General features: G+C 41.0%; 1 protein-coding gene across 1 annotated transcript in view; it reads left to right on the top strand.

Annotated features, from left to right (window-relative positions):
* The window catches only part of LOC138372267 (uncharacterized), a 50,605-nt gene extending 36,921 nt beyond the window's left edge, over positions 1–13,684 (top strand). Inside the window, exons 8-11 of the mRNA XM_069337543.1 lie at positions 2,994–3,132; positions 7,433–7,572; positions 7,715–7,913; positions 9,396–13,684. Of these exons, the coding sequence (XP_069193644.1) occupies positions 2,994–3,132; positions 7,433–7,572; positions 7,715–7,913; positions 9,396–9,561 (644 nt within the window). The 3' untranslated portion in view covers positions 9,562–13,684. The remainder of the gene's footprint in view (positions 1–2,993; positions 3,133–7,432; positions 7,573–7,714; positions 7,914–9,395) is intronic.
* The last annotated feature ends 570 nt before the right edge of the window (positions 13,685–14,254 follow it).

The following is a 14,254-nucleotide window of genomic DNA, read 5'->3' as shown; positions in this document are numbered from 1 at the left end:
CATTATCTTTGTAACTCATTTTGAGTGTACGTCACACACACAGAGATCACACTAACGTGATGCATCAAATGAACAAATCCACAAGGGCCGTGACGAGGATTCGAACCTGCGTCCAGGAGCATCCCAGACACTGCCTTAATCGACTGAGCTACGACAGGGTAAAAAAAAAAGAACTTCGGTTTAAACCCTTTTTACCCTGTCGTAGCTCAGTCGATTAAGGCAGTGTCTGGGATGCTCCTGGACGCAGGTTCGAATCCTCGTCACGGCCCTTGTGGATTTGTTCATTTGAATGTACGTACTTTTATCTGAATGAACATTTGATTTGATTTGACATGGAGGCCCTAGGAAAGGAGAGTGAACTGCACGACCATTTTCTTTTCCTTGAAGTCAATAGTTCGTCAGACTATTTCATGTGTTATTTTTAAAGTACTTTTAGTTGTTGTTAACATCTGCTCTAGAATTCCGGGGTTTAAAATGCTGAATTGTTTATGATATCATAGTGACTTGACCACTTACCGACAGGTAAAGCATGCTCGAGTAACGTTTAATGAACAGATGATCAACTTTTACATCGTTTAACCATTGTTAAATGACCGTCGTTTGCCGAGAATTGTCATGGGGGTTGAGAAGCTCATGTACACTACAATAATAATAATTATAATGATAACAATAATAATTATAATAATTAATAATAATAATTTTTATTCAAAAATATTCAGAATAACAAGAAGATACAAAAGTTGCTTATTTGTTACATAAAGATGCGTATTTAATATAGTTATTTATACGCAAATCGTATCGGGTATAACATGAAAATCTAAGACGCAAGGTCCTCTTTATACCCCTTTGGCTTCTAAGGTGTTATCGTGAGAGTGACTGAGTTAGAACACTAATATTGCAGATCCTGTTGTGACATTTTGGTCATATTACTATTTTGGTGGCATATTAGCTTGTTCGGAACGAGTCTTCGCATTCTGTGTTGATCATTTGCCGAAATCATTAACGATTCCGGTATTTGGTTGGTAATTTCGTGTCAATAGATATTATGACCAAGTCCTTTCTGCTGGCGAGAAGTCTAGTTCAACAACTTTGCCGTATAAACTCATGCACATAGCAACAACAGAAGGAAAAAAAAGACTCTCTGAGAGGAGGCGTTGACAAAGTTCGCGGGAGTATTTAGAAATACCTAAGTCTGCCATTTCGTTTTCTATAAGCTGTGGACTTCATCACATGCACTTTACGTTTTCTATAATCGAAATAATCCTCCATATATGAAATTTAAACTAATTCTTGCCAAAATTAATACTAATATTTTGGCAAATGACACTTAATACAATAAATGTATATACCATGTCATGGTCTAGTCATAGGAACATAGGTTCGAACCCTCATCACTTCTACGGATTTTGTCAATACAATCTTGGAGATTCACATTTACAGTGAAGAGAATCGAACTGAATTAACACATATTAAATTTACAACTATCATATCAATATTAATCACCGCCGAATTGTCAAAATATTCGAAATAAAAACACCTGAATTGGCTTGTTACAGTTATCAGGTATCTTGTGGGTTCAGGCTCATTAGTGCTAGAATAATTTTTTTTTTTGAGATATATACAAGAGTTGTTACATTCTTGTACAGCCACTAGTACGCGTAGCGTTTCGGGCAAGTCCTTAATCCTATGGTCCCTGGAATACGATCCCCTGCCGCGAAGAATCGTTTCTTCATCCAAGTACACATTTTACTGTTGCGTTAAACAGAGGCTACAGTTAAGGAATTGCGCCCAGTAAATCCTCCCCGGCCAGGATACGAACCCATGACATAGCGCTCGCGGAACGCCAGGCGAGTGTCTTACCACTACACCACGGAGACTGCAAAATTCATGAAACCATCAGCTAATTTGACCCTGTGATGAATAACAATGTCAAAGGTCAGATAGATAATTAAAATAATGATGAGGCGAAATCATATACATCAACGCTTTAGATTTTGATGCACAGCCGCGTGGATCAACGCCTTAGGTCGTGAGGCAAGATCGTGTACGTCAATTCTACGTCGTGAACGTCAGTTGTACGTCAGTTGTACGTCGTGTACGTCAATTGTACGTCGTGTACGTTAATTGTACGTCGTGTACGTCAATTATACGTCGTGTACGTCAATTATACGTCGTGTACGTCAATTATACGTCGTGTACGTCAATTATAAGTCGTGTACGTTAATTGTACGTTTCTTGCTTCAAGAATCACACCAGATGAGTTTGAAGTTATTAACTGCTTCTGTGAGTCAATCTTTCAGTATTGCAGAGAATGAGTTTCAAAAGAGCATATTTTCCTCATGAAAACAATATCCCCTTGTGTATATCATCCCTCATTCAGCATACGCACCTGATGTTAGTATACCTTGTATGTCTAGTAGTCATCATTCATGTGTTATACACACTCCTCGTGGCAGTATATCATATTCCTTTCCTCATGTTCAGCATCATGCAGGCGATATATTCAACTTGAAATAACATTCATCTTCCTCATATGCATCATCCATGATCTGGGGCCAGATTCACGAAGCAGTTACGCAAGCATTTACGAACCTGTACATCTTTTATCAATCTTTTGCGGCTTTGTTTATAATTATTAAACAGTCAATGAGCTCCGAAGCACCAGGAGGCTGTTTATAACAATAACAACAGTTGATTGGGAAATATTCCTGCTTGTAAACTGTTTAATATATGTAAACAAAGCCGTCAAAGATTGAGGAAAGATGTACACGTTCGTAAGTACTTGCGTAAGAGCTTCGTGAATCTGACCCCTGATTGCCTCACCTAATAGCGTTATAACTTACTCATTTCTCACCTCATCTCATGACCGCATATCGTCCTCATATACACCACCGCCTCTCATACTCTCTCACAAGCTCCCAAATCATCACGTAATCTTAACTTTCTCTTCAATATATCACTAACCTCCTCCTCCTTGCCCGCGCGGCCGTCAGAGTGCTTCCGGTTGGTGGTGACGGAGTCGGCGCTCGAGGGAAGAGTCGTTCGGGACAGCTTCACGGTGGCTGATATCCAGGAATGTGAGCGGGAATGTGCGCGATCTAGACGCTACATGTGCAAGTCCTTCTCCTTTAGGTGAGTCCTTCTTTTGGAGGATAAGTGCTTCTCCTTTAGGTAAGTCCTTCTCCTTTAGGTAAGTCCTTCTTTTGGAGGCTAAGTGCTTCTCCTTTAGGTAAGTCCTTCTCCTTTAGATAAGTCCTTATCTCTTAAATGAAACCTTCAAGAGAGTCCTTCTCGTAGACTAGTCCTTATCCATCAGGTAAGTCCTTCTTTCTTAAACAAATCCTTCTTTCTTAGACAAGTCCTTCTTTCTTAGACAAGTCCTTCTTTCTTAGACAAGTCCTTCTTTCTTAGACAAGTCCTTCTTTCTTAGATAAGTCTTTCTCTTTTAGGCTAAATCATAGTCCTTGAGGTAAGTCCTCCTCTGTCGAACAAGTCTTTCTCTCTCTGACATATCCTTCATATCCAGTCAAATCCATCTTTGGATAATTCCTTTTCTACATAAAAGGACAGAAGATAACAAGGTGTGTCGATAAACTAAGAGTTTCTCAAGGCAACACTGACGCTCTGGAAAATAAGTCACACTAATATTCTGCCACTTTAAAAATAATACGCTCCCGGGGGAGAGGTAATCTTAGTGATTTGAGAAGTGGAAGTAATCTTAGAACATTTCTGGAACAGTATAAGCTTCAGCTTTTCAAAATTTCAGAAAATTTCCTGCAAATGAAAAGAGAACGGCCATAAAGTAGACAAAGCCCTTATCTTGAGGTTATCTTGAGATGATTTCGGGGCTTAGTGTCCCCGCGGCCCGGTCCTCGACCAGGCCTCCTTTTTGTTACACACCCGCAAGAAGCAGCCAGTAGCAGCTGTCTAACTCTCAGGTACCTATTTACTGCTAGGCAACAGGGGCATTAGGATTAAAGAAACATTTTGCTCATTTGTCTTCACCTCCACCGGGGATCGAACTCGGAACCTCAAAACTACGAATCCGAAGCGCTGTCCACCCAGCTGTCAAGCACCTGAAGCCAAATGCTGCAAAACAGCGGAGAAAATATGAGCTCAAGCCAAAGGATCTTTATGGGCTTTTTTTATATAAAGTATGTGAGACCCGCTCTTAATTATGAAGCCCCGTCATGGAACCTTGCAAGAAAATACTCACGATTAAACTAGAAAATATGCGTGAGCGCCCACACACACACACCCACACACACACACACCCACACACACTCACACCCACACACACACACACACACACACACACACACACACACACACACACACACACACACACCCACACACGTAACTGTGAACACAGAACAGACGTAGAGAAAGTGAAGGAGGGCGGACGCTACGCTTCCTGCTTGTGACCTGTTAAAAAGTCATGAGTCGGGACCAATGACTCACCTTTCTCTTAATCAAGTTGTTCTTATGAACACCTTTAAAAATAATACAATCTCTTTATATTTAATATTATATTTTCTTTGTTTCTGTTTTAGGAATTTTTGAAACGAAATTTCTTAGATAATTGCAATTATTCAGTGCATTTATAAGATAATATAAATTGTAAAAACACAATATATTGTTAAAATATTCTCTAAGATTTCATTATAACATTTTTAAGAGTGTAAGACAGATAAATATTAACATTAGTAATCATACAAAATTTATCGTCACCGAATTTTTTTTTCGTTGAAAGAGAAACTTGATTGTTGTATATAAGAACGAAGCACTTCGCTGCGGTGTTAAAAATAACGAAACGTTAGCGAGAGGAGGCTTCACCGCGGCCAATCAGATAACGAAAGTAATTAACTGGTTTGATGTGAATATTTATTGCTGTGGTTCATGTCTTAAGCAACAGGATTGTTGTAAATACATTCAACAGGACCTGTTGTGGGAGACAAACCAGGGAGGTGACGTGGACCAGGCCATGGACTAGGGTAGTGGATAGGTGGACAAGGGTAGGGACAGGTGGACAAGGGTAGGGACAGGTGGACAAGGGTAGGGACAGGTGGACAAGGGTAGGGACAGGTGGACTAGGGTAGGGACAGGTGGATGGGGGTAGGGACAGGTGGACGAGGGTAGGGACATGTGGACAAGGATAGGGACAGAAGTATCAGAGTAGGGACGGAAGGAGCAAACAAAGAGACAAGTGGAACAGGATATGGACAGATGCAGCAAGTCAGGGACAGGTATAGGAGGGAAAGTACAGACAGACAGACGGAGAGAGGAGGAGCAGAACCAGGAGACGTGGCCATAAACAAGACAGCAAGAACAGTCTAGCCGAACTAGTTCCTCTCGCCAGACAGACACGGCCGCCACCCAACACTGATAAGAGTGATCAACATGACCCGGAACAGTTGACAGCTTCTATAAGACTAACCAGTCACGAGGAGCTGGATGCCGGTGTGACGCCAACCATATATCGAGGACCGTATATACAGGACCACCGTGTGAAGAGGGTCCTATGAGAATTTATTACCGGAGACTTGTCGAGCAGGAAGAGCGCTGACACACCAGCTTATAGCTGGAGATTCTCACTCAAGGTTCAGTTTTTGTTCACAAAACTCAACACAAGTGGCCAAAAAAAACAGACCGATCAGGTGAATGTCTTAGGAAATTGAAAACCTGCTCAAGCGGCAATGAACATGCTAATTAAAAACCAACTGCTGAAAGTAACAGTATTTACGAGCAATAATACTAATGAATTCTAATGCCTTTGCTGAATATTTCCAACTTTTGTACTAAACTTCAGCTCTACAGACATCTGTAAAGCCAATATTGACCAGACATCTTGGCCACATCTTTGGAAGAAGTTCAAGGAATGTAGATGAAATCTTTGGAGCAAAATGAGAGAATCGAACCAGCGTGTCCCGGGTAACCCCAGACGTGCGCGCCTCGCCAGTGAACCAAGACATGCGTCTACGGTAACCCCAGGACCCGGATCCGATCCTGATCCAAAGATCTTCTCATGGATATATCACGCTATTGTGATTTCATTGTGCATGAGGGCTGTGGCCCTCTACTAGAAGACAGAAATGACACTTAAAATGAACTACTGACCAATATCCTCTACACTCCAGCTGTTGGGTGGAGTCCTTGTTAAGGAAGTCCTTGGAAGGCCTTGTTAAGGAACTAGGCAACGACCATGTTAACAATTATTTGATTATTAGAAACAAGGTCTCAGAGATACTACATGTACGTGAGAAATGTTACAATGGATGGCTACAACATGGAGCCAGAACGTTTGTTATGGAGAAGCCATGTGTGTCATTGTTTAGGATATTGCTGGATAATTGGATTGGGTGTGATGCTGGAAGGAGGGCAGGTGGCAGGGTTTGGGGGGAGGGCAGGTAGGAGGGCAGGGGGAGGAACATGAGAGGGCAGGGGAAGGCAGGTAGGAGGGAAGGGGGAGCAACATGGTTGGGTAGGGGAAGGCAGGTGGGAGGGCAGAGGGATTCACATGGGAGGGGCAGGGAAGGCAGGTGGCATGGCAAGTGGCAGGCCCAGGTGGAAGGGTAGGTGGGAGGGCAGGTGGCTGGGCAGGGGGGGGGGAAAGAGAGGGCAGGTGGGAGGGCATGAAAAGGAGAGGCTCTCTCGTGGCTCCCAGCTATGTAGGTCACAGCTCCCGGAGATAACTTTCACCTGGGCAACGTCGCGTCGGTCGCTTACGCTCCACTTCAATAGCACTACTGCAGGGACTCACCTGTATGTTGGCGTACGGTACCTCGCGTCACCGGCACACCTGTATAGGTCAATACTAGTATCGTCACATTACCCACTTGTCTCACACTCACTCATGTGTACTCACGTTACCTGCTGAGGAATCACGTAAGGATGTTTTTACTCTGTAAACATCAACATATGACAAGAGCCGGCAACACTGTCCTGCACGTGTCCTCTCTATTTGTAAACATCAGCACGTGGCAGGAGACGGCAACACTGTCCTGCACGTGTCCTCTGTTTGTAAACATCAGCACGTGGCAGGAGATGGCAACATTGTCCTGCACGTGTCCTCTCTATTTATAAACATCAGCACGTGGCAAGGGACTGTACACAATCCGGTCATCGTAGAGGACTTACTGCCATGGCCTAAGGCCTTTTCCTGCAGTATAACAACATAATAGTATTTATCATGCATTAAATCTTCAAGTGCTTGTTACAAAACAATGTCAAAATAAATTAAAGCTATTAATAATTGTAATAGTAGCAAGATTTAAAATTGTGTTAATTATACTGTAGTTATCAGTAATATTAATGATAAATAACAGTAAAATTAATAATAACAGTAAAATTTCTAATAATATCAGTAACATTAATAATAAATAATAATGAATAATAATAACAAGAAAAATAATGAAAGGTCTCCACTTGGAAGGTATTACCGTGGCTCAATGAAGAACAAGAACTGTTTCCTGAGTGACCAGGAGCACCGAGACCTCTCCTCCTACAACCTGGTGAAGGAGAGAGAGTCAGACTTCTACGAGCGACGCCTCTACGACAGGGAGTGCGCTGTGGGTAAGTGAGAGAGAGGGAGGGAAAGTGAGAATATGAGATAGAGACAGGGGAAAACTGACAAGACGGATTAAGATATAGAGGAACAATAAGAGGCAGACAGAGAGCGTCGAAGCATCATCTTGACCCTTATTTCGCCCTTCAGACGAGCTCGAGTATGAGGACCAGTACCCCCCTGGTGAAGGCAAGGCGGTGGTAACGGGAATCCGTTGCTACCGCGACCACTGCCGGGAGGACCGAAAAGCCGGGTATTTCTTCTGTGAAACGGACCACACGGGTGCCTGGGACTACTGCTGCAGACCCCGTGCTCGATGTGGCTACTCTGAGGACTACCCAATTCCATGGTATGTTGGTGTAATTGGTACACTTGGAATTCGTCTTTTTGTTTTTGACTTTTCAAACCAGTTCTCAGTTCTTATGTTCAATGCTAGACTCTGGTGATTAACATAGTAGTTTAGGCTGTATTGAATACTGTAAGTCAATTAAACAATGAAAGTAGTATCATACATCAGCAGCTGCAGTATACCAATTAAGAATGAACTTGTTGCACCTGTGTTAGTCTTCATACATTATATTGACCAGGTAAACTATTAACAGAGAAAAAAGCCTACACAACTGATTTTTCTTTACTGTGTTGCAATATGTCAACATATTGCAATGTAGCGATGTTAAAACACTGATGGTGTGGCCGAGTATCTCCCGTGAAGATCAAGGATACAATTAATTCCTGTCTCCGGCGACAGTGGCAAAAGCAATGATCCTGATGATCCTGAAAGATTCTTCGTGCTTCGACTACAAAATATCAGGATTGATACGAAGCGGGTTTTCTCTTCACATGGTCTTCAATCTGACCAATGCAGACAACTAAACCGCTTGTCTACTCTGGCTTGAATAGCTGCTGGCGGTCATATTATAACTTGTGTAATACTAAGCAGCAGCAGCAGCAGCAGCAGCAGCAGCATCCTCTAATGTGTAGCCAATGACTTGACATCAGCAAGAGGAGACGGGATCATGGAAACTCTGTCCACTGGCTGTGTGTTTTAAGTTGGCTCCAGATAGCCTATCTGACACGCGGGCCCTGGCATTGATTCACTATTATGTTAAAGCTTGATCAGTCATTACCCACAATATTGTCAGCTGTTCCAACTGCATTAAACACGTCTTCTGAGGGAATGATGGAAGTCATGTTAGAGTCCCGAGAAATGCCATCTTTTCTCACGTAAGATAAATATTTTTTGTTGTTGAAAGGTTGCCAGGATTCAGTCTGTCAGAGGTATCGTGCCAGGCAGGCTTGGTGCCTCGTGGCTATGCAGTATTCATAAAAGTGGAACATAACTTCTCCTATGATCGAAAATTATGACTGTTTTGAGCGATAATAAATGTTTTACGTGACTCATATTACTGTCTCGTATTTGTGACTTTCATGATCAATTGCACTACACCAAATTTTTAGTATTTTCTGATGAGAACTGGATAATTAATGCTAAACTAATTATATATTCCTTTCATTTGTAATCACATATAAATTCCAACTTTAACAAAGCAATTTAACAGCTGTTGGAAATGTACCTCAAAATCCCTAATCATCATGTGTCCAACACATGACGCAGATGTTATATCGCCTGGTTATATTCATAACACAGGTGTGTTATGAATATTCACATTCACTAATAATTATACTAATTATTCACATTCACATTCACTAATTAATTATAATAATTAACACTAAGAATAATTATATTCACATTCACAGATGTTATATCGCCTGGTTATATTCATAATTTCTAAGAAATGTCACCATTCCCCACACACATATGTCTTTACAGGTGCTATGTAGGTCGAGTGGGTCACAATCAGTGGCGGCCGTGTAACGACAAGGGCAGGGAACGAGACTACCTACACGAAGACCCTCACCCAGAAGCCGACCAAAACCTCACCACACAGATGCCTATGACCACTCCCTATATCGAAGTCGTTGACCTCAACAACTAATATGTTCATCTCTACAGCCCTTTCCTGATATCCATTTCGAAGAGGTTTAGTGATAGCTGGCAAGATTTCACCTTTGCTCATATCACATGCTTTTGATTGGCAAAAGTGTCAAATTAAGCATTTTGTTTCTGGTTCTTGGTAAAGGTACTAAACAGGTGATAAAGGGGGGAGTTATCAGGGGAAAAGCACCAAGCCATTACGACTATATAGCACTGGGAAGGGGTCAGGATAAGGATTTGGGAAGGGACGGGGGAAAGGAATGGTGCCCAACCACTTGGACGGTCGGGGATTGAACGCAGACCTAAACAGGTGATAAGACATCACCAACGTCTGTTCTCCAGTTACATTATGTTTGCAGGTTGGCAGCTTAATTACTTTATTTCTTCCTATCAATCACTAGAACAAAATAGTTCCCGTAGCTGGTTTCAACGTTTGGGAAGAAATTGAAATCTAATCGCGAGTCTTGTTTTGGTACGAATATGATCAGAACTGACCCAAGACGTTGTCCGGTGCAGGTATGGTCCAGCGAGAATGTCTCACACCGGTATAAGTCCTTGAGAATTTGTTTGAAGCATCAGTATTGATCCAAGAGGCTGTTTTCAGACCTTCCCGCCAAACACACACCGAAACTACGACGTTGGTACAACGTTCGAGCAAGTTTTAACACTTCCTAACCAGTTATAACAACCAATATAGCAAGTTGTAACAACGTTCTAATACGTCATAAACACGTTAAGCCAAGATGTAACAACTTTATTTCAAGTTGTAACAAGCGGAAAATAGAGACAGTTTCGGTTTGTGTTTCCAGGGCTTCAGTATCGACCCAAGAGGCTGTCGATACTGAAGGTCTGAAGGTCTGAAAATGTTCTATTTTTGGAGGCATTTGTAAGGCAATTTTTTTTTACCGCATTTTTAAAATGTTTTGATAGGATTTTTAAGACTGTATTGATGGCATTTTTAAAACTGTTTTTTGATGGCATTTTTAAGACACTGAAAACCCCAAAACGATCGCGGTATTAATAGACATAAGGACAGTATTTTATGTTCCTTTCGAAACGATAATCTCAGCCCGTTTTCTCAATTTTCCACTACGTAAAAAATACAACTATTTTGACAAACCAGAAACGTGCAAACCCAAACAACCCCCCTAACCCCGTCGAGACCGATATACTGAATACGCCAATATTTCATATATTAATTTTGACTAATACATCACATTCTAAACCGCTTGGTCAACTCCGTAACAAAATGCGACGTATTACGCGAGAGACATGTGGTGGTCGTGTCGGGGTCTGTTAAACGGGTCAACGACATTCCTGTTAAACAGTATTGACCCGTTTCTCGCCCGCATCTTCACGCCATTTGCCACTCCGTAATAAATACGACTGTTTAGCGTTACCATATCAACGCACGCACTAACGCAGCCAACTAAACTTGTCGAGGGGCTGATGCGTTGAAAGCGTTAATATTGCTGAGGTTTGATTTGTGCTAACACGTCCGTTTTTTGACGGATTGGTCGATTCCGTAAGAAAATGGGACGTCTTGGGAGGAAAACCGGTTGTTTGCGCACACCTTCCAGCCTCGGTTCCTCTTACACTGTTGCCATCGTCGGCATTAATTCTCTCTCACATTGTTGCCATTCTAGGCGTCAATCCTCTCTCACTGTTGCCATCGTCGGCGTTAATTCTCTCTTACTGTTGCCATCGTCGGCGTTAATTCTCTCTCACTGTTGCCATCGTCGGCGTTAATTCTCTCGCACTGTTGCCATTCTAGGCGTTAATTCTCTCTCAGTGTTGCCATACTAGGCGTCAATCCTCTCACACTGGTGCCATTGTAGGCGTTAATCCTCTCTTACTGTTGCCATTCTAGGCGTCAATCCTCTATCACTGTTGCCATTCTAGGCGTCAATCCTCTATTACTGTTGCCATTCTAGGCGTCAATCCTCTATTACTGTTGCCATTCTAGGCGTCAATCCTCTATTACTGTTGCCATTCTAGGCGTCAATCCTCTATTACTGTTGCCATTCTAGGCGTCAATCCTCTATTACTGTTGCCATTCTAGGCGTCAATCCTCTATTACTGTTGCCATTCTAGGCGTCAATCCTCTATTACTGTTGCCATTCTAGGCGTCAATCCTCTATTACTGTTGCCATTCTAGGCGTCAATCCTCACCTAAACCTCAAATTCAGACGTACAAATATATGTGTTAATTATCTCGTGAAGAACACCAGACGTTTTAATTAAACATTTTATACGTAAAAAAAGCTACAAAAGCTGGACGAGTCTTGTACAACAGCACGAGATGCAACACGGCTTCTGTAATTATATATAATCTCTTTAATTCTTGACGACGGAATAGGAACAATTTAAATTGGATAATCTCTGTAGATTCTCGGTGAGTAAATGGAAACCAGGGGCCAGATTCACGAAGCAGTTACGCCTGCACTTACGAACCTGTACATCTTTTCTCAATCTTTGGCGGCTTTGTTTACAATTATTAAAGAGTTAATGAGCTCCGAAGCACCAGGAGGCTGTTTATAACAATAACAACAGCTGATTGTGAAGTTTTCATGCTTGTAAACTGTTCAACAAATGTAACCAAAGCCGTCAAAGATTGAGGAAAGATGTACACGTTCGTAAGTACTTGCGTAACTGCTTCATGAATCTGGCCCCAGGTGATTCACCAAGGGGGTATTGTCATTATAAGTGACTATCACTTGGTGAAGAAAACTGAAGGCATGAAAGAATTAACACATCTTGTCACTGAGGCTGCGAACCATATCCATCAGTGCCTTTACCTCTGGTTCCGGTAACTCACGTTCACGAGCCGCCACCAGTGAAAAAGAAGCGTTCAGACGTGTCTGGGAGCTGTGCTTGAACTTGACGTGACAGAAGAGAGATTTAAGAATGAAGGTAGCTAGTGAGAGACTTAAAAAAAAATATGAGAGCGTAAGAACGTAGAGTATCGTACCTCAGCCAACCAAAGACCCCAGTGACCTGATTGGGTCCCCGTGGTACCCCCCTCCCCCCCCACATCCCTCTCCACCAATCAAATCCTCGCCACTCCCTATTTACTCCCTTATATGGACCTGTTTTAGCTACAATCTATGATGTATCTGGCCCCATCTACACATAAACAAGCAGCACAAAATTCACGTTTTCTATCTGTCAATAGGTTAGGTGGGTTGGTTGGGTTTGTACGTTTCTGGTTAAGCAAAACGTAGTTTTTTATGTTTCTAGTTAAGACAAAAGTATTGTACTTTTATGTTTCTAGTTAAGACAAAAGTATTGTACTTTTATGTTTCTAGTTAAGACAAAAGTATTGTACTCTTCACCTTTTTAATTTTGCATTTTTAACAGTTGCATTTATTTACAAATTAAGAGAACAGACTGCAAGAAATGTGGTGATCAGTCATTTCCTGTGTGCCGAAGGTCAGTTCCAGACAGAAGAAGACATTTTATTGACGTATCTTAAATGATGCGACGGCAAAATTCTCTGTCGCAACTGTGTGAGAAATATTAAGAGAAAGTGAGTGCAGTTCTCCTTGTGTATTTAACATTATCTTCTTCTCCCTCGAGACTGAAGCCCCCGATGACCAAGCATATACAATCCCAGTCATCCATCATTTGTGGACTATGCTTTTTTTATATATAATATATGAGTGATGTAATATCTCACCCCACTTGTGCTTTCTGCTGCACGGAGGACAACCCAGTTCTTCAACATTTTTCCCCCCATGACATGACAGTATGATGAGCACTTTAGACTCCCACTAGTTAAAGAAAGGTTGACAGGAGAGGACCAGGTTGTACAGGGAAGGTTGCTCAAGCCCTTGAATTCCTCTGTTGACCTTTCTTTGATAACAGAAGCTTCATGTAGAAATATTTACATTTATGCTAGATAATTAGAAAGGCGACTGTGATTAGAGATAGCTAGCTCTAGATCTGGTATAGATTATAACTGAGGGATGCTCTACGCCGCCTCATATGTCCTTGTAAATATTTATGATAAAATGTGTTCCGTGCATCGCTTTCATGTATGTATGTAGCGAACATTGTATAATGAATGCCTGCAGTACAATGTAAAAGATGCGAAAAAGGTTATGATGAGGAAACTAAGTTCTTTACAAGTATACTATTATATATATATATATATATATATATATATATATATATATATATATATATACATATATATATATATATATATATATATATATATATATATATATATATATATATATATATATATACCAAATTTTATATAAATTTTATTTATATAATAAAATTTTGTTTCAAATATATTTTGATGCATGTATTAAGAGGGAAATAAAAGTGTTTTCGCAGTGCATTAGTGAAAAAATAGTAGCCAATTGACCATGACAACTTTATTAGCCTGTAATTAAAAATATAAATAAATTCTCAAGTAAAATAGTGTGACCTTCATATCGCATGTAATCGGTCATTATTTTAAGGTCCTGTTGCCCTTTTATTTAGAAAAAAGTATTTGAGTACATTTTGCTTTAAAAGTCTAAATAGAGTGCATTAAATGTATAAGTAAACATTGACGAATGTTTGAGAACGTTTTGCTTTAAATGCTGAGAATATAGTGCCTTAAATATTTAAGTAAATATTGACTTGAATGTTAAGGTAAAGTTTCCTTTAAATGCCTGAATAAATAATGACTTAAATGA

This window comes from Procambarus clarkii, chromosome 38 (assembly GCF_040958095.1).
Source record: "Procambarus clarkii isolate CNS0578487 chromosome 38, FALCON_Pclarkii_2.0, whole genome shotgun sequence".
NCBI lineage: Eukaryota > Metazoa > Arthropoda > Malacostraca > Decapoda > Cambaridae > Procambarus > Procambarus clarkii.
This window is presented reverse-complemented; position numbering and strand designations above follow the sequence as displayed.